Source organism: Salminus brasiliensis, chromosome 10, assembly GCF_030463535.1.
Source record: "Salminus brasiliensis chromosome 10, fSalBra1.hap2, whole genome shotgun sequence".
In the NCBI taxonomy this organism is placed as follows: Eukaryota; Metazoa; Chordata; class Actinopteri; order Characiformes; family Bryconidae; genus Salminus; species Salminus brasiliensis.
This window is the reverse complement of record NC_132887.1, coordinates 7,163,276-7,183,915: the sequence shown is the minus strand read 5'-3', so window position 1 is coordinate 7,183,915 and position 20,640 is coordinate 7,163,276. Positions and strand designations below refer to the sequence as shown.

Here is a 20,640-nt window from a genome sequence, read left to right as displayed (position 1 = left end):
TAAAATAATTAGATATGATACCAAAACAGTTGAATAGCAAAGCTGCTGATTGAAGGGCTATTGAGACCACAGCCCCTACATGCACTGCTCATTCCTCCATCACAGCATATGTCCGGATGATTTCTACCATTTACAGCTAAAACTTGAAAAGGTCCAAATTACAGAAGAACACCAACAGCAAGAACAATTCCTTTAACAGGTACACAATGAACACCAGCTCTCCCGCACCATATAAGACCCAGGTCTTCTTAATTGCTGGACAAATTAGAACTGTACAATTACTCTATGCCTTTGCCTGCTGTCCTCTATTTAATCTCCTCACAAAAGAAGAGGCAGGAGGCTATTCGGCCAGCATGTCAAACCTACAGAACAACCATGTGATTGATAAGTCAGCAAGGTTAAAGAAGGGGGTGCAGGTCTTTGCACTGTTTGCATCTTCTGAGGCTTCACATCTCAGAACAAACAGCCTTCAGTCTGTCTTTTAACCTCAGCACCTTTTCCACAAAAGCCTTTAGTCCAGAGGAACGCTGGAGCATGTTGCAACTATCCCTCTACACAGAGGGAGTCCTACACAGGTAAAAAAAAAACACACTGTGAGGCTGTGTCTTGCACCAACATGCACTCTGGGTGATAGGATCATGTCCGGATTTCACCACACCGCACATTCTGAGTTGGTCAGAGATGGATCTGGACCGCATTGGACAGACATGTGAACAGCATGGGTTTTCTATATCCACATAAAGGTACTTCAAAACCACTCGTTTCCTCAGATTAAGGTTATTAAGTGCTTAAGGCTGATACATCATTGTGGGCGTGCAACTGTACCGACAAAACACTAGTTGGCTGTTTATGGGGTTTCTTCGTCACGGTGATGACTTCCTTGGTGTACTACAAAGAACGGTGGCTAAAACTCAAGGTTGGAGCTGGTAGCTGGTAGCAGTTGAACAGCTTAACGCCATAAGAAGTCCACACCTTCTATAAGGAGAGATATGGACATGTTTTAATGAACGCAGCGATGTAAAACCATGACTTTGGTTGTTTGGTGTATGAATGTCATTTGTATTTATTGATATAATAAAATAAATATTAGTATACTGTCACTGCAATATTTGCCATTTATGCAATGTTAAAATGCCTAGATGTCAATTATGCAACATGCCACAATATGCAGACTGGAGTAAAATACATTGGGTAGGTATAATCTGCCTCAGGTAGAAACGGCATGGAAAATAAGAACAATATGAATTGCACACATTTATTAAATTTGCCTTAAATGACACTCCGCATGCCCACATTACGAGGACTATGTTAACACAGTATATTGGGCAGCCCTTTAATTAAATACACAAATATACACACAAAATAACTACTCTGCTTCTTCGTTATTGACCACCAGTCGTCTGATTACACAATCAACTTGCCATGCAACAAACAAAACAGAGAGGCTTATCAGTATTGATGGCATCAGGTCAATAAGCCTGTTTACACCTGGCATTAACAGCTGTTTCAGGTGATCAGATCACGCTCGGCTTTCACCTGATCACATGAAAAAGAAAAAAAGAAAATAAGCCAGGTTTAAACAATCCCGGCACTTATAGTCTTTGGTCAGAGACGCAGCTTAACTATATTTCTAGGTGCTAATCTAGGTTCAATCAGACGATCAGAAATACATCTGCTGAAAAAGTTACCACAAGTAATTACTACTGCTACAGATACCCGTTTCTCGAATGTTTGTGAATGTGAACAATCTACTGTTCCACCACGTTGTGGAACTCCCACTGTTCCTCAAAACCAAGCCAGACCACCTTGGTGGGAAATCGTGGGTTACAGGAGGTATAACAGAAATGATGTACCTGTTGATGTGATTTTTATGCAGAAAGGTCAAATTCGGATCTCATCTGGTCACACTGGGGACGCATGTTGGTCAAAAGTGTAAACGGACCCGGCCAAACTACAATATTAAAAGTAAAAGTTCCTTGAGAAACTTTTAGGCATTCTTCAACATGAAACAGTGGAGGAACTTCTTAAGGTGCTCAAAGCACCTTAAGAGGTTCCTCCACGGTTTCAAGGATCTTATACTTGTAACAGTGTAGATCCAGCAACTATCCAGATATGAAACATATGTTAATGCTGGGATGTCAATGGCGTGAGATTTTCACTAGGGATGCACCGATCCACCCTTTTCTGTTCCAGTACAGATACAGACAGAGGAACTTTGCCTATGGGTCGACACCAGATACCAATGTTAAATTAATAAACCGTATACCTGACCATCTGGGAGAGCCTTAAGGCATCAGGATTGACAATCATTACTTTACTAACTTAAACTAACAAATGAACCCAATTTCTGCTTATTGGTCACCAAAATTAATAACTGTGCTGGACCTCGGCACAGTGTTGTCTGGGCTCAGAAATACAAAGTCTCTGAGACTAAAGAGGAGCTAGCAGCTCCTCCCTTCCCGGTTCTCCTTTTATGGAAGATGAGCAGGATTACTCGCTGAGTAGTTGAAGACAGGTCGAGGGCACCGTACTGGTTAAATGGGGGGGGGGGGGTGTGTATGATGTCTGTAGGTTACCCTGATCCTGGGATATAAAGCCTAGAATACCGGCGGCACAAGAACTGGTTCCGTAAATGGATCGGCCCTTTGGATCAGACTAATTATCCAATATCCGATCCAGTTAATTCTGTTATCGGATCTGATTTGAAACACATCTAACATCTAATGCATCCCTAATTTTCACAGCATGTAACCGTCTCAGAAACGATCCCAGTTTTACAGTCCCACCATATACAGCATTTTATAATTCTACTTCTTATCATCACTTACCTTTAAGAAATGACAACAGAAGGATGTTCTGGTTGTTTTTGCTACAGCTAAAACATTTGTTTTAATGAAAGCATATCGTCGCTGTCCAATGAAAAACATGTATCTCCAAAATGGTGACTTTACAGGAGAAGGCACAAATGCTCTGAACTTGAACTTGATGGAAGTCAATGTAAAATAAGAGTTTATTTCAAGTAATTTTGAGCATTTTATTGTTCTATTCATCCAGAATTATTTACACAGTGTAGAGAGCAGCTACAGGGTTCAAACTATTGATAGAACTAATAATGGACAAAAATTGAGCTGTTTATTTTTCATTGGACAGCAGCAAAGTCTCCCTTTTGAAAACACAATCATTAAAACTTCAAATCAATAAACAGACTTTAACTATCTTTCTAACTATTTCATTTTATTTGTCATTACAGATTAATCTGCTAATTCTTTACTACATCAGTCAATTTATTGATTGGTTCATTGGTAGAATTCTTTGGTTGCATGGTTTTTCAACACAGTATGATAATCAATTTTCATACCATGGTATGTAATGTTAGGTACACTCGTACAGCAGTGCATCCCCAGTTAATGCAAAGGTGTAAACAGGCTTAATATCTGTAGAAAATTCTGGATCGGATGTCAGAGGGATCCTGTAACAAACCCATCCTAAAATAGCACACACTCTCAGTGATGTTAGCTGTGATTCTTCCTGTGGGGTAGTGGAGTGTTTCGAGTGGTTTGAGCACTATTGTCTACTTTTATAGCTACTCATCTTAAGTGAAGCTCTTCAGTTGAAATGAGCTCATTTTAAAGCTTAGTAGTTTTTAAACAAACAATAAAATGGCTGAATCCATTTTGGCACCAAGCGATGCTCAATTTATCCGTGCTGATATACAAAAAAGTGGTGGCACCCACCTTTAACAACCTTCTTAATGCACAATATCTTCAGACCTTCCTCCATAAAATCCTCCGTCATGCTGGAGCATATCTCGAACACTGCATCTCTACTTATAAGATAAGCAAGCTATCTTCTACTGAATGTAAAGAGAGTAAGGAAGTAAAACCATAACTCACTCAAACGTGAAGAAGAGTCCACTGGTGACGATGATGAGAACCAGAGTCAGGTAGAAGACACCAGTCTGTTTTGCCATCATAATCCTGCCATCGCAAAAGAATTTATTCCTTCCTGGGAAAACCTGCCACTTCCTCTTCATAGTCCTCCTCTTATGTGGTGACTCCATTGGTGTCGAGCTGCGAGTGCTGATCTGACTGTATTCACACTCTCGCATATGCTCAGCTATCCCGAAATGCATCCGTCGAGTGAAATTCCAAACAGCAGGCCTGGAGATCCAAATGTGAAGCTGTTAAGATATTAACAGTGTGATACAGTCAGGCAGCTACGATATGAAAGACTGGACTAGCTCATGTTTACTGTGTTGATGAATTTACTTTCCAGCTACCAAAGACTAGGACTCTGCAAGATAACAAATAAATAAATAAATAAATAAATAAATCCCTCACATCTTGATATATGATGCAATATGATGAAAACCTTAAATTTGTGTTAAAATATTAGTATTTATTTGCAACAAAAACAAAGCATGAATTATATTTAATTTGCAAAAGTTATATATTTTTAGTAATTGGACATTTAAACATTTTGAGATTTGACAATTATGAGATTTCACTGACTGAAAGTCATCATGCTGCTTCCAATAACTGTGATCTATCTACCACACAATCTGCACAAGACTGTACTCTGTTGAGGGTCACCCCTTCAGAAACGACTCATCCATGCTCTTTCTTGGAATTAAATCCCACATAGCTGCGTACCAGGTGCGATATTAAGATTTCGAATATATCAATATATATGACTCTCTTAAATGGGATGTTACCCAGTGGTTGGTGTGGTGCAACAGATAACACCACTACCTGCCAGTGAGCTACTACACCATGTGGGAGACTGGGGTTCAATCCCAGTCTGGGTGACTATGCTGTGCTACACCAATAAGAGCCCTTGGGCAAGACTCCCAACACTACATTGGACCTCCTCTGTAATACGAGTAACCTCTGGATAAGAGCGTCAGCTAAATGCCATAAATGTAAATGTACCCCATTGAGACTTACCATTTATTAGGTCCCATCACTTAATTCACAAACGTTTAAAACATAAAGTACTTAATTTACATAAGATAAAAGAGATTTGTAAAATATAAATATTGTGTTAGGTACAAAAAATGTGTTTACTGTATTGAACACAGAAAAAATATATAAATAATTAGAAACCGAATAAAATAATAATTCTCAGTGGTAAGTGATGGGATATTGATCAGAAGGTTGTGGGTTCAATACCCTGGGTCCACTTTCACTGTCCAAATATTATGACAAAAAAAAAAGTACTTACTCACTTACTTACTTGAGACAGGTTTTCCAGATTCAGATTAAGGTTAAGACCAAGTCTAGGCTTACACTGACACTGCAATTTAGTCCAAGACCAAGGCCTAAGGATCATCTTGTAAACTAGTCTGGGTTTCGGGGGGAGTGGGAGCATTTCAGAAAGGAGATTACTCAGTTTTGCTTGATAAGGGACATAAATATTGGATAAACCATGACTTCGGACTTAAGTTATCTTGATGACCGAGGATTCCTGCTTTCTGAAATACGCCCCAGATAAAGAGGAGTGGTTTTTTTTTATTACGTCTGCAAAGTATTGTTTAGTATCTAGCACTGTGATCAGGGATGCGCTGATTTGAGAACTGTGGGCCGAGATCAGTCAATATCTGATTTTAATTTTTCATGTACACCAATCAGCCATAACATTATCACCACCTGCCTAATACTGAATATAGGGCCTCCTTGTGCCGCAATACAGATCTGACTATTTAAGGCATGGACTCCACAAAATCTCTAAAGGTGTTCTGGGGTATCTGGACACTTTCTGACATTTGCAGCAAGTCCTGTAAGCTGTGAGGTGAGGTCTCCACAGATCCCATCCTTGTCCTTTCTTGGACTACTTTTGAAAAGTACTGACGACTGCATAAGGGGAATATCCCACAAGACCTGCCTGACGTTTCGGAGATGTTCTAATCCAGTCTAACCTTTTTCTGCTTTTCCGAAGTTAAATAAATACATCAAATTTCAGACTGTCAAATCTAAACATCTGTTCAATGCTGACATTTTTAGTGAGAAACTATCTGCCGATCCTGAATACCGACTGAAAGCATGGCAGCAGGTGCACAAAAGCCTGCAGATCTGTCAGACGAGGCGCAGAAGCAGCTGTGGTTAGAGACGTGGGCAGATAATTAGCAGGTATGTTTAACATAATGTCGGTGTACTGCAGAAACTACATACAGTACCTCCAAAGACACAACAAGAGATAAGAGGGGGGTGCACAGTGTTTTGTTAGCCACAGCAACTTTAGTCACACCTCACTACATTCATCACATACACAGGACACACTTTTAAAGTATACAGAAAACAAAGCATTGATCCTTCATAATTTACACGGTTCAACAGCTCACCAATATCACACAGCCTGGTCGGCTTGGTCCACAGGTCTAAGGTAGGTGGCTAGTCCATTTTTTTTTTTATATAGAGCCATCCCCTATGGGAGTTATGGGCCACTGTTGTGTTTATGTATATATTTGTCAGTGCTGACAGATAGACCACAGTACTGTGCAGAGGTTTTAGGTAGGGATGCACCGATCCGATACGAAGACAAAATCAACCCGGGTATCGAACCCACAACCCTGTCATCAATAGCCCAGAGCGCTTACCGCTGAGCCACTGCTAACAAAATAATAAATAGTCTGATCCAGAGGACCGATCCATTCACTGAACTCGATTCTCACTCATTATCTTGGTCTGTCGGGATTTAACCCCAGAAACGGTGCACATACTACGGCTGAACTTCTTCTATCCTGAAACCAAGTCAATTAAGTCCTGTAGTAAAGTACAGTAAAGGTGTACCATCACTGTACTATGTACAACAAACGTGTCCTCCACATTTTTACCCATCTGTGGTAGTGAACACACACACACACACACACACACACTAGTAAACTAGGGGCAGTAAGCACACACACCCAGAGTGGTGGGCAACCAACTCCAGCGCCCTGGGAGCAGAGAGGGTGAAGGCCTTGCTCAAGGGCCCAACAGTGGCAGCTTGCTGAGCCCGGGTCTCGAACCCACAACCCTGTCATCAATAGCCCAGAGCTCTAAACGTTGAGCCGCTGCTAACAAAATATCAAATAGTCTGATCCAGAGGACCGACCCATTCACTGAACTCGATTCTCACTCATTATCTTGGTCTGTCGGGATTTAACCCCAGAAACGGTGCACATACTAAAGCTGAACTTCTTCTATCCTGAAACCAAGTCAATTTAGTCCTGTATTAAAGTACAGTAAAGGTGCACGTATTGGGAGCAGAGAGGATAAAGGGCCCAACGGTGGCAGCTTGCCGAGCCCGGGTCTCGAACCAACAACCCTGTCATCAATAGCCCAGAGCTCTAAACATTGAGCCGCTGCTAACAAAATATCAAATAGTCTCGATCCATTCACTGAACTCAATTCTCACTCATTATCTTGTTGGGTTTTAACCCCAGAAACGGTGCACATATTGGGAGCAGAGAGTATAAAGGGCCCAACGGTGGCAGCTTGCCGAGCCCGGGTCTCGAACCCACAACCCTGTCATCAATAGCCCAGAGCTCTGACCGCTGAGCCACCGCTGCTATACTATTATAACAGTACTGCCCAAGTTACTGGACATTTCACTAAAGTATGAATGAAATTAAGTGTTTGAGCATCAAAATCATCTTCCAACATCCTTAAATGAATTAAATTATGAACCAAAAATGCATATTTTAATATCCCCATGCTTTCTATGTACATTTCCTTACACCACCTTATCAGTTCATACTCTGGTTTGTCCAGCAACACAGATAAGCTGCTGCCCACAAGTTCATATCCAGTAAGCTTATAAAACTTTATCTAATTTTATTTTATTTTATTTCTTCTGTAGCTACTTTAAGATCCCCAAGATTAGTGCTAGCCAACTTACTTAGCAGGCTAGCAGCGTTAGCTAGCCATCTATAGCTAACCAACCACATAAACAAACTTCTTTAAAAGTATTAAAAGTCATCCAGAAGACTTCCAAAAGAGAATTTCGGCATATATTGGATGGATTTGTTGGATAAAGAGTTGGCTAGCTAGCGTTAATAAATCACAAAAGCTGTGGTGCTACAGTTGGGCGGCTGTCTAATGGCCCCAGTGTTTTCTCAGCAATTTCCTCCCCTTATTTAGCTTATTATGTTCTGCACTTTTCTTTTTTAAATCCCTTTCTACCATTTCAGTGCGCATTTGTCTAGAATATAACTGTATGATTAGATGTTTATCTCTACTAGTTTTCTACAAGCAGGGTGGGCGTCTTATTCGAATTTCCCGTTCCACCTTAAAAAGATGCGTTGGTTCGTATGGGAAGCCGGACTGGCATCAGGCTGCAACAGCTGTACGATTTAAGGTGGAACGGAAAGTTAGACAGAGGCGCTGTCGAACTTCTTGTCTGGTGATTCTGGAAACAGAAATGCATTTTTAAAGGTCAGAATTGCATTTTTGTAGTTTTTTGGTTTGGATAAGGAGGTTAAATTAGTGTATGAGCATGGAAATGATAAAACTGTGCAGCAAAGAGGGGCAACACTAATCCGCCCTACGCAGCTGAAGGCATCATCCATCCACGGGGCTGTATAGCTATCCTGTTAGTGCCCGTGCTTCGCCTAAAACTCGTTTATTAAATGTTTTAATGATAATGTCAGCCAGCACATTAACTCACCAAAAAAGAGCAAGAGCCTCTCAGCCCTCCCTCCCTCCCTCTCTCTCTCCCTCTCCGGTGGACTGTTATCCGGGTTTGTTGCGAACAGCTGCCAAAACTAAACGAAACATTTTTCTTCCGTTTCTTTTTCTTCGTTTAAACGACTTTTCTATGAAGTTGAGTTTTGGGTTGGTGCTGTTTAATTAAAGAAGCTGTTGCGTTGTTAAAGCAGTGATGTTCCGGCGCCCGTCCTGCTCCCAGCCGCTCGCACCGACACGGGCAGAGGAGCTGCTGCCGGAACGCGGGACGAAATGAGGACCAGCCCGGTAGACTGGACCCCGTTGTACCCTGCCGGTGGTCTGTCTGTCTGTCTGGGTGAGTAAGTGGGTGTGTGTGTGTCTGTCGTTCTCCCCGCACCTTCACACACACACACACACACACAACCTGAAACGAGTTGGATGTTCCGGGACGGAGATATTACCCTGTGTGCTTTGCGCTGGAAGGATTATGGGAAATGTAGGCGAAGAGTGTGTCAGTGTGTAGTTCCTAATCAAAGCATAATGTAGCTAAATAAAAATACTAATAAAAGGTTTTTTATTTGTCACATGTACACAGTCATACACCGTTTTGATGACTTCAGATCACATAAATAAAATACAAATAATAAAAATATAGGATTAAACACATGTACACAAGTAATGTCAAAAGTCACAAAATAAGCAAGATATAATATACAGAAGCAAGAAATACAAAAACACACGCGTACAATATAAAGACGATAGAAATTCAATAACACAAGTGTGAAAGTGTGAGGTGAAAATGAGTATGGGTATGATAAGAGGGTTTAAAGTGAGGTGTGCAAAATGTGAAACAGGGATTGTGCAACACAATGACTCCCAAATTTATCCACACTCCCCAAATCCACACACACACTTTTTATTTTGAAAGAATATAAAGCAAAAATAAATAAAACCCTGGAGAAGGGATAAGGGTCAGTGATTCCAGTCGTCTAAAGGTCCTGCATGGTGCCCCCTTTCTGTTCATTACATGGAGGAGCTGAGTGGTAGAGCAATTTACATGAGCTGCACTTTTACTGTTGGAGCGTCCACCTACCGGACAATCTGGGAAACCGGGGGATAATCCGCTCTGCTTCTGTGCTGTAAAGCTCAGTGAAGGTGGTCTGAGACACACTTGGTCTGGGAGATGGGGGCGGGGCTACCAAATAAGTAGGTGAGTCTGGCCCAGCATCTAGTGTCTACTGTGCAGACTCTGGTTGCAAATTTGAGGACATGGCGGGCAGTTTAGGCTTCATTTCTATAAAACGTAAAGGAATGGAAAACGGCGTCCAAGTTTTCTACAGTCATTGAGAAGGGAAGACCAGAGGAAGCCTAAGGACCACTGCCTGCCGCAGGAAAGACACAGAGAGGACAGCAAAACTATCCAGTAAGAAATAATTACACAAATATACTTTCTTGTTACAGTGCTACTGTAGGCTAGACTGGGCTATGCTAAGACATAGAGTAGCACTGTGGGTTGTAACAGGGTTGTAAATAGGCCTGTAAAACAGCATCTGAGTTTTTGTTTTGCACCAACCCTTACTCACATACTCTAGTTGTCTAATCGGTGATGAACTCTGGAGGTGCAAAATGTCTAGAAGGCTGTATGGTTAAGCTGTATGATTTTAAGTATTAGGCATTTTTGCATTGATGGGCCGCTACATCCACCCTGCTCATGGTCCTCCTACAGATGCAGTTGCACTATGAGGCAATGCACATATCTCATTACTACTAAAAAAATAAAAACAGATCATCCACCTACTTTAGAAACTACAATCTGAGGCGTGAGACTGTTCTGTTCTCTTCTGAATCCTCCCTCTATCTACCTCACATCAGCCCACACCCCACCTCCTCTGAATGAGCTTGTCTTGCTTCCTCAGTTTGGCAGAAGCATGACTCACTTGTTCTTGGGCTTCTGCACCAGACATGAATTCACACTTTATGGTGCTCACCAGTTTTAACGTGAGGAGAACAAAACACCCTCTCTCTCAGGCAGAGTAACATTCAGTTTCTCAAGCCTAACTTTACATACGTATCCTGTGCTTACACTAATCAGCCACAACATTAAAACCACCTGTTTAAAATTGTGCAGGCCCCCCTTGTGGACTTTTTTTTTTTACTGCTGTTTCAGCATCTTTGGTACAGTAGCTCTTCTGTGGGATCGAATTCAATGGGCCATCCTTCGCTCCTCACTTGCATCGACAAGCCTTGGGTGCTCGTGACCCTAATGTCAGTTAACCGGTTGTCCTTCCTTGGAAGATATTTGGTAGGTACTGACCACTGCACACCCAGTGGCCTTGGTGGTTCTTGGGGTGACCCTGGCCTTCCAAACCAATCTCTTCCCAGCTGAAGGTCTGGTTCTTCTTCGAGACTTTGGCAATATGGCAACACTTCCCAATAACTTGTTACTTACATTTTCAACAACTTGCTGTTTTGGAGATGTTCTGACCCGGTCATCTGGCCATCAAACACCTGGACCTGGTCAAAGTGGCTCAGGTTCTTACACTTGCTCATTTTCCTGCTTATAATGTATCCTAAACCTTGACAGATGCCACTGTAACCAGATAATCAATGTTGCTATGGCCGATTGCTGTGTATATGTTTCCAAAGGTTTGTGGACACTCTAATGAATGAATTCAGCTACTTTAATGTGCAAATGTGTGCACACACTACCTGTCTAGTCCCTGTCGAGAAGTATTGCCAATAGAATAGGACTTTCTGGAGCACAGAAACATAAGCCTATTGGCTATCAACCATGCTTAATGCCAGGTGTGGGCTAGAGGGGTATAAAGGCCCCCAGCATTGAGCTGTGAAACAGTGGAACTAACGGTTCTCTCTGGAGTGATGATCCCAATACTTTTGGGAAGAGTTGGGGAGTTGGGGATGAGGTGGGGTGATGATCATCTAACATCCTGACCTCAGTAATAGTTTTGTTGCTAAATGCAATCAAATCCTCACAGCAATCATCCTCCAAAATCTAGTAGAAAGTCTTCTTCCCTGGACAGTAGAGACAGTTACTCCAATAAAAGCAGGATGAACTGTGGAAGAAACAAGAAATGAGCAGGTGTCCCAATACTTTTGTCCTTGTAGTGTTTATGGAAGTATCACTTGCTGGTGAATTCAAAGCCTCTGCTAAGTTTCTGGTCTTTGAGAGCAAGGTGCTCTGCATGCCATGTTCAGTACTGATTTCCCAGACGTTTTGCAGGTTTTGCTCAACATCATTTATTTTGAACTACATGATCTTGGATAACAAATATGCTCATTTGGATCCCGGGAGAATAAAAAAAGGAGTTTGCATTAGCTGTCCATTTCCATGTAATCAGTGTAATCTTAACATGTAATATGCTGACCATGGCACTTCAACACATGATTACCAAAGCCTGATCAGTGGTCAGCTACTATACAGAGCGTACAGAAACTTTATACAGACAGAACATAGTCACTACCCTCGCTCAAAAACCTGACCCCATTAACAAAATATTCATACCAAGAATTATCATAGATGTAACAACGAGAACAGTAATTTCATCTTTACAAACTACAATCACTTTGTAGTTACCACATTTGTGAAAACCGAACTGAAACAAATGTTTAAAACAAACAAACAAACAAACAAACCAACAACAGCAACAACAGAAATGTACAACATTCTCTATACACAGCAGTACCTTGGGGTCAAAATGGTAATAAGGTCAAATAAGTGCTTAATACATACATCCATTGATAATGGCAGCAACGGATATGGCATTAAGGAGGCAAGTAAAACAAAAGTCCAAGATTATCTTTTGTTAATAACTGATACCACACTGCCACCCCCTGGCAAAACACACTATTTGCATTGATAAATATGGGAGAAAAAAAAAATCACATCTCTTGCCTTGATCAGGCAATTTGCACCATAATATTGCACAATTCATTTTCTCGGATGGATATAACAAAATCGGCAAAAGCAAGCTTCTTTTATGTGAGCAAATGTCAAAGAGAAGCTTTATCTACAATATTCTCAAATCTTAAATAATTCTGCTTTCAAAAACAAACCCACAGATACAGGTAATGTACATTTAGAAAATTCCCAAAAGGTTAAAAAGACCGCGGGAGGAAGGGGGGGGGGGGGGGGGGGGGGGGAAACCAATCCTTCAACCAAAAGTCTGATATTACCTTTGGTTACTAAATTTGGAAAACAAAATAAACAAAATAAACAAAGGGACAAACATTCAAACAGCAATATTAAATATCTGTATTAAAATGATTTTCTAAAATCCCCAAATCAACATGTTAACTGGGCACGGCTATACACGTAGATTTATTTCATATAGTCCTATATAAACCAACCTTTTTTTCATTTAAATATAAATATAAAAGTGCCTCATCTGTGTGATTTGTGTACGATTCTAAAGTCCTTCCACCTTCTGTCATGACTTGCCGAGGTGAAAGAGTACTTCACAGATGATGGCCACCACGCCTGCATTGAGCACAGTGGAAATAGCTATGTCCAGTAGCCTGCTTTCATAAAGCACAAACTCAGGCCTGTTCTCCTCCACCTTGGCTAGTTCCAGAAGTGCTTTGGCAGCTCGACACATCATGTTTACATTGGGCTGGTCCATGGGAGGATGCCCCATGTGGAGGAGGCTGTGTGGGTTCTGGTGATACTGAGTCATGGTAATGCCGTCCTCCAGGAAGCCTATGAGATTGCCAACGCCGCTTCTTTGCACAGCGATGCCACGGGCTGCTGAGCAGTCTCCTCTGGCCAGGCAGGACAGGATGACCACCGCCATCTCTCTGTAAACTTGCTGCTTTCGCTCTCCCAGCTGCCGCACCAGCGTGGCAAAGAGCTTCTCCAGCCGGATGTAGGGTGGCGTGGCCAAGATCAAGTCAACATTGCCATCCTGAATGCTTAGCTTGCACAAACTTTCCAGCACCAACCTTCGGGGGCTAAGCTGTGAATTTGATCCTGCTGAAGGAAATGGGTCCTGGGCCTCTGCTGAAGGGCATACCATCCAGTGGAGAAGGCCATCCAAGATGGGAAGGCAGATGCTTTCTGGGTAAACAGACAGGTCTAGCTGCCCAGCAATGTTGGCCAGAGTGACCATAGTGTTCTCTCTCAAAGCGGTCAAACAGTCCCACCACCATTCGTCTCTGCTGCAAGCCAGACCTTGCTCGTCCTTGGGGAACTCCTCTTTCTCGTAGGTTGGGCTGCTTCTCTTCCTCTCAGGATGTTCATGGTGCAACAACAGCAGTCGACCAAGGATCAGCACCAGGCCGGGATGCCTTGACATCTCTGCATCGTTTCCAGGGATGAAGGACAGGCTGCGAATGATGTTGGAGACACATACGCAGCGCTTGGCCAGAGAGTCCTGCCAGCCGGCTGCTGTGGACAACGGAGCCTCGTCCGGGCAGCGTGGCTCATCCTCCAGCAAAGTGATCCCCTTTGGGTTCTCATGAAGACGAAATGGGTACGAGGCATCATTTAAGGAGGTAGAAGAGTTTTCTCCCGCGGAGAGTTCTCTTGCTCTGGAGCACAGCACGTCGTCTATAGTTGCAACTCGGCTGTTCTCCACCTCCTCGGATTTTAAAGCACAGCTGTATTGCTTAGCCAGCACGCTTTTATTGGCGTACTCTTCGCAATTCTCAAAGTGAGTTTGGATGTGGCTGGTGGAGTCCCCCCCACCTGCTTTCCAGTGAAGTAATCCGCTAGTGAACTCTTGTAGATAGCCAAGCTCCTCAGAAATGTCTTCTGTGAAGTCATCTTTGGACACGATCTTCACCGGCAGCTTATCATACTTGCTGGCCTGTTTAGGTCTTGGTTCGGGTACCGAGGATGATGACTGGCCCTCAGGAGGCTCTGCAATATTCTCCAATTGCTTTTCACAACCCTGTTCCTCCTTACCATCTTTCTCCTCTATCAGTAAGTCCTTCTTGTGATCTCCCTCCCCATTTGGGCCTGTCTCTAAAAGAGCAGGTATAGTAGCCTTCATGGAATCTTTCTGCTCAGCCTCTGGGCTAGATTCTGGCTCACAGGGGCTCTTCGGAGTGGGTGAGTCTCTCTGGTCCTCGATCGGACAAAGCAGAGTCTTTTGGCCAAGGGTTCCCACCTCATATTCCTCCAGGATCCCAAAGATCTCAATCAAACATCTTCTTAAATGTTCAACTATGAGCTCCAGGAATCCAGGCAACTAGGAGGAAAGACAAAGAAGCAGAAATGATTAATTCAGAAGCTGAGGACAAACCTAATTTCCTAATCCTAATTCATGGCATATTCTCATAATACCTGAGACAGGTTGAAGGATGCTACAGTGCTGTCATCATATAGGAGGATGTTGATGGTGTCCAGAGCCCATGTGCTCTCTGCCAGAAGACCGGACTTGAGTGACATCATCACCCGCCAGGCCTCTGGGGTTCCTTTAGGCAGATGAAATCAGGCAGATTAGATCACAGTTCTAGTGCAAGATACTGTCAACTGCACCGATCACCAGCCTTTCATGAGATCACACTGCAGTTTCTTACCAGTGTCTTTTGAGGTCATCTTACGTCGGGGTTTCAGGTGAGGTTGTGTCCCCTCCACAGACCCCAGTGGATAGTTGAGGTCTCTTCTCAGGTTGGGTGGCATCTGGCTTGGGTGTCCACTACCTGACCCACCTGGCATGGGCATTCCTGGCTTGTGCATCTTCATAGACTGCATAAAGGCAGCCTTATTAGGTGACATGTGTGCTTCCATGGAGCGCTGGAACGAGCCTGGGCTTGGGTCGCGAGAGATATGGTTAGAGGACTGGTAGGAAGACTGGGGCTGTCGTGAACTCATTGGAGGCATGGAGTTAGTGTGGCTGGGGATATAGGGTGATTGGCGCTGATGCCCAGGCCACTGGTTGTCCACTCTGATTCCATCCATGTCATCCACGCGTCCCATACCTGGATACGGAGAACCTTGACTAGACGTTCTGTTGTGGTAAGGATAGGGCATTTCTGTCCTTGAGGGCCACATGTTGTGTGTTGACCCATCGCTTGTGGATGATGAATGGCCCCCACTCATCAAGCTGTGCTGTACAGGATGCTGCTGAGGTCCCTGGCTGGTGTTTTGCAGCCTGTCCCGGCTGTATGGGTAAGGGAACTGAGCCTGCATTGGCCGACGGTCTGGGTAATTACCCCCATATTGGCCATACATGTCTGGCTGTGGGCCTCCATACTGCATGCCATACACTTCCCCTTCATGCCTTTTTCCAGGGGGGCTATACATCCCATCGAGTGAACGCTTGTAGCCCTGTAAGAAGTCAGAAGTAAGCATGATATACAGGACTAATAATAATAATAATAATAATAATAATAATAATAAAATATTTTATTTATTATATTAGTAAGTATTGCCATGTGCCATTTATTAGTTTGTGGTAAAAACCGCAAGTACCTGTTGCTGAGGGTACATTCCTGGAGGGTGGACACCATAGGGCATGGGGTACTGCTGTCCATAGCCATCATGTCTGAGCAAGAAAAGAGATTAAAGATCATATGTGGTGTGTATATATATATATATATATATATATGTCCAAATATTTGTGGACACCCCTTTTAATGAATGCACTCAGCAACTTTAAGTTGCACCTATTGCTGACATAGATGTGTAAATGCACACACAGCTTATTTAGTCCATTTAAAAAAGTACTGCCAATAGAATAGGACTCTCTTGAGCAGAGAAACAGAAATCTACTGGCACCATGCTGCCTAATACCAGGTGTGGGCTAGAGGAGTGTAAAACCCCCAGCATTGAGCTGTGGAGCAGTGGAACTGTTTTCTTTGGAATTAGGAATTGTGCTCTATCTAATACTTTTGGTTGAGTAGATGAGTAGAGGAGTTAGGGATGAGGTGGGGCGGTGATTATACAACATCCTGACCTCAGTATCAATTAAATCCTCACAGCAATGCCCCTCCAAAATCTAGCAGAAAGCCTTCTTCCCTGGACAGTAGCAACAAAAGCAGGATAAACTCTTTTTAATATCCCTGAAAAATAAATAAGCAGGTGTCCCAACACCTTTGTCTGTATAGTGTATATGAACTGTCTAGACCAGTAGTTTCTAGTCCTGGCCTTGGAGTCCCTACTATACTATAACCCTACTTCAGCACACCTGATCCTATTAGCTAATTGACTGAAGCCTTCTTCAGGTAAAATAGATTTGTCACTGATTTGACACTGTTTTAATTTAATAATCACATGCTTGGCATTATTTAAACCCTAAAAACGAAGATTTTACCTTTGTTGATTCGGGTATCTATTGGGAGAGTACATGCTACCATCACTGTTAGCATGGCCCATGTTGCCTTGATTCCCAGGAGGACCCATGCTACCTTCCATCCCCATTATATGGTCTGATCTAGAAGAGAAAAAATAATTCAATTCAATTGAATTCAACTGTATTGTGATTATACTAACACAAGGTTGTACAGAACAACAGAACACTGTTAGGTTAAGTAGGTAAATAGGTAAGGACATGGTACGAGTGCAAGGACAAATAGACAAGACACCAGAGAGAGTGCATAGACAATAAGTACAAGAGACAATAAATACAATAAATACAAAAATATACAATTATGTGTATGTATATGTGCAACTGTGTGCATGAAGGCTGGGTGATTAACCCTCTGGAGTCTAAGGGCATTCTGGGGTTTTGCATATCTTAATTCCTTAAGGCATTCCCATATGATATAATCACCACATAAATGGACATGAATGTGGTAAAGCATATATGTAATATATATAAATAAATATGTATTAAACTTTATAAGGATTATATAAATCTATATATAATAAACCATATATGTAGTATATATAGATAAATATGTAGTAAACCATATATGTAGTATACAGAGATATATATGTAGTAAACCATAAATAGAGAATTAACAACACAGCATTTGTACTTTTTAAATTATACCATGGCACCCAATATATTGGTGACATATGAGCCAAAACTCAAATAAAGAAATTGTTTAGGATGGAACTACAATCCAGTGGGTGACTATACGTATGGGTAGGAGTCTCACCTCCGGTCAAATCCAGGTCCATAAGGGTACTGAGAACGCTGGCCCATGCCCAACCCAGCCATGGGTCCACTGGAGGAGCTCCTGCTATACATTTCCTGCATGCCAGCAGGGGGCATCTGACCTGGCATGCATGGTTCCCCACCTGCAGCTGAGAAGGGATTGAAAATGAGTGAAGTAATGTCATCCACAAGGTGGCAGCAGCCTCCTGAATATACTCACTCGTACTCAGAAAGCACGAAACAGGACGAAGAGAGAGGATGAATTCACTGGGAAAACAAAGAACTACGGTTAAACACACTAAACGGAAATGGACAATGAAGCATCTCACACACACACACACACACACACACACACACACAAAAGAGAAGCAGAATCAGGATAGAGATGTTTGAACAGATCAGTAGTGGAGGATGAGGAGATATAATACTGTCCTGACCAATGAACAGAGGATGCTGGTGGTAAAAGAAATGCATTGATTATAAATAAGCTTGTCCTAACCTTTTCTCATTCCAGCAAAATGGTCCTTATTTTCAAACTGCATCCTCATCATAGGGTCCATGTTCATGCCTGCCTGATAAGGGCCTCCAGAGCTCAGTACATTTCTTTTCTGGAAGGCAGGGTCACTGCCGTCTGAAAAGGGGTCCTGGATGCTTATGGAATTACTCCTGTTAAACGAAGGGCAGATGTTAAACAGATTATGCAAATTCAAATCTAAATCACACACATGTAACACACATTAATGCAGAAAAAGAAAAAGCACGCACTGCACTAATATAAATATATGGGATGCATGATGTACTGCATGGGGTTGAACTGATCTGCATGCAGTCCCCTCTGCAGCCCTTATATAGTATGAATGCCTCGGATTCTTCATCAGCAGCATTTCTTTGTTAAGCAAGTGTGACATCTTAGAGCAAATAAATGAATGATAATAGATGCTCACCCAAGCGCAAACAAATGGATTAAACAAGTGGAACTGAGCCAGATGATATTGAAAACACAAATAACAAACCCAATTCAGAAACATGTGACAGCTAGCGTAGCACGCAGGATCTCATTGTAATCCTTTTTTATTAATATTTTCTTGAATAAATAAGAGAGAGATTGGAGGGAGTGCAGCAAAAGTTGAAAGGCTTGTGCGCTAAACAGTGCAAATGACGTAGCTTTGCTGTTATGCAAAAATCTTGTATCTTCAAAAAGGCATCTTTATAGTCTTTTGGTTTTTTTATGTCATTTTGGAGCATTTCTATTGGTCCATTTCTCATGAAATCTGTGGCACAACTGCCAGATACACATTTATTAATATATATATATATATACATTGAAAACTGTGTAATAGTTACACGTACTTAAATTCTAATACCGTACCAGTCAAAAGTTTGGACACACCTGCTTGAATGTATCTTGATAAGTATCTTTAAAAAATTGGATCCACATGCTAGAGTGACTATATTAAAAAAAAAAAGAGGACACTAGGGACACGTGTTCATCGTAGTTAGGCAGCAGTAGTAGGCCTAAGTTGTAAGTTGAACTGAAAGGAGGTGATTTGGTCATATAGGCTATTAAGGCTGTTCACTGGTCTTGGGATAAATGAGTTATGTGTGTGTGTATTAATGTACATTGATATACTGTAGCTGCTTTGTTTATCTAGGCCTTCTGGAAACCTTCCAGCCACAACATCAAAAATATAGTGGTATATCCGTGTGTCCCCAGTGTCCTCTTTTCTTGAAAAAAAAATAAAAAAAATAACAAGGTCACCACCTAGCATTTGGATCAGATGTTTTTGAAGATGATGATCAGCTCACATGTGTGTTCAAAGTTTTGACTAATACTGTATGTAAGCGCTTACATTTATATACTGTCGCTGGAAAACCATGTATGTTAATTGGCCATTTTCTCACTTTTTGGTGTAATTTGAATTTGACAGTTCTTTACATTGTGTCACCATTTCAGGATAAAAGGACCAATAGAAATGCTTTACAATGACTTGGAATAAAACCTTTTTACATTGACTTCCATTGAAAATTAAGAAGCTTTTTCCCTTTGTAAATTATGAAAGGGTGAAAAATACTTTATTTAGGCAAAACTAAAAACTGAAATAATTACACCTAAATTAGCTGTTCATTGTTGTAAATGTATTAGTGCATAAAAATCCCCATTTTTGCCTGTAAAGTTCCCCTTTTGGAAATACAAGGTTTTTGCCTGACAGTGATGACCTTTATCTATGTCTTTACAATCTGTATGCTAAACAAGTGGCGGCACCTCATGCAATCCTGCTCCTGACCCTGACTAATACTGTATGTAGGCGCTTACATTTATATACTGTTGCTGTCGTTGGATAACCGTGTATGTTAGAATTAGCCATTTTCTCACAAACAAGTGGCGGCACCTCATGCAATCCTGCTCCTGACCCCCTGTTTGTCATTAATGACATTAATACAAGAAAAACACTATTATTACTACTAATAACAGAGGATAATGTAGCCCGTGCTTTTCACCTGTTATTCAGCATGTTGTTGACCTGTCCCTGTGGTGTGGTGGCCGGGGTTGGGGGTTTAAGCTCGTTGGGCATTTCGGGCATGGAGCTGCTGCCTGTAGACTGGGGTGTCTGCGGACCCTGCAGAGATCCGGAGTTGGCTGGGATGGAAGAGAGACAGAGAGGTAGAAGAGAGAGAAAAACACATAGTTAAGATCCTTCAGTTTTCAGACCTGATGTGATAAAGAGGAAGACAAGGTAAGAGACAAGACAGCACACAGGACCGTTTTCTATAACAGAACAAATAATTGTCAAGGTCATCTCAATAGGGTAAACAAAACCGTTTGAAAGACGGCAAAAAAGGAAAGACTTTTCAAAAAGACGTGTCAGCTTTTTGACAGGATGACAAAACAAACAATAAAAGCTCAGACATGCATAAACTATCTCTACATT

At 41.9% G+C, this 20,640-nt stretch overlaps 2 protein-coding genes across 6 annotated transcripts in view; both read right to left on the bottom strand.

Annotated features, from left to right (window-relative positions):
- The window catches only part of LOC140564044 (palmitoyltransferase ZDHHC14-like), a 69,737-nt gene extending 60,632 nt beyond the window's left edge, over positions 1-9,105 (bottom strand). For 2 of the 3 annotated variants that reach the window (XM_072689088.1, XM_072689090.1), the window contains exons 1-2: positions 8,647-9,105; positions 3,894-4,180 (exon numbers count right to left, since the gene is read on the bottom strand). In XM_072689088.1, the coding sequence (XP_072545189.1) occupies positions 3,894-4,132 (239 nt within the window). In that variant the 5' untranslated portion in view covers positions 4,133-4,180; positions 8,647-9,105. The remainder of the gene's footprint in view (positions 1-3,893; positions 4,181-8,646) is intronic. The other variant, XM_072689089.1, reaches the window with a different exon arrangement.
- Positions 9,106-12,805: 3,700 nt separating this feature from the next.
- The window catches only part of LOC140564036 (AT-rich interactive domain-containing protein 1B-like), a 259,481-nt gene continuing 251,646 nt past the window's right edge, over positions 12,806-20,640 (bottom strand). For all 3 annotated transcript variants that reach the window (XM_072689070.1, XM_072689072.1, XM_072689071.1), the window contains 8 exons: positions 20,210-20,348; positions 18,210-18,376; positions 17,712-17,859; positions 16,922-17,041; positions 16,081-16,153; positions 15,186-15,936; positions 14,950-15,080; positions 12,806-14,854 (listed from right to left, as the gene is read on the bottom strand). In XM_072689070.1, coding sequence (XP_072545171.1) covers positions 13,094-14,854; positions 14,950-15,080; positions 15,186-15,936; positions 16,081-16,153; positions 16,922-17,041; positions 17,712-17,859; positions 18,210-18,376; positions 20,210-20,348 — 3,290 coding nt within the window. In that variant the 3' untranslated portion in view covers positions 12,806-13,093. The remainder of the gene's footprint in view (positions 14,855-14,949; positions 15,081-15,185; positions 15,937-16,080; positions 16,154-16,921; positions 17,042-17,711; positions 17,860-18,209; positions 18,377-20,209; positions 20,349-20,640) is intronic.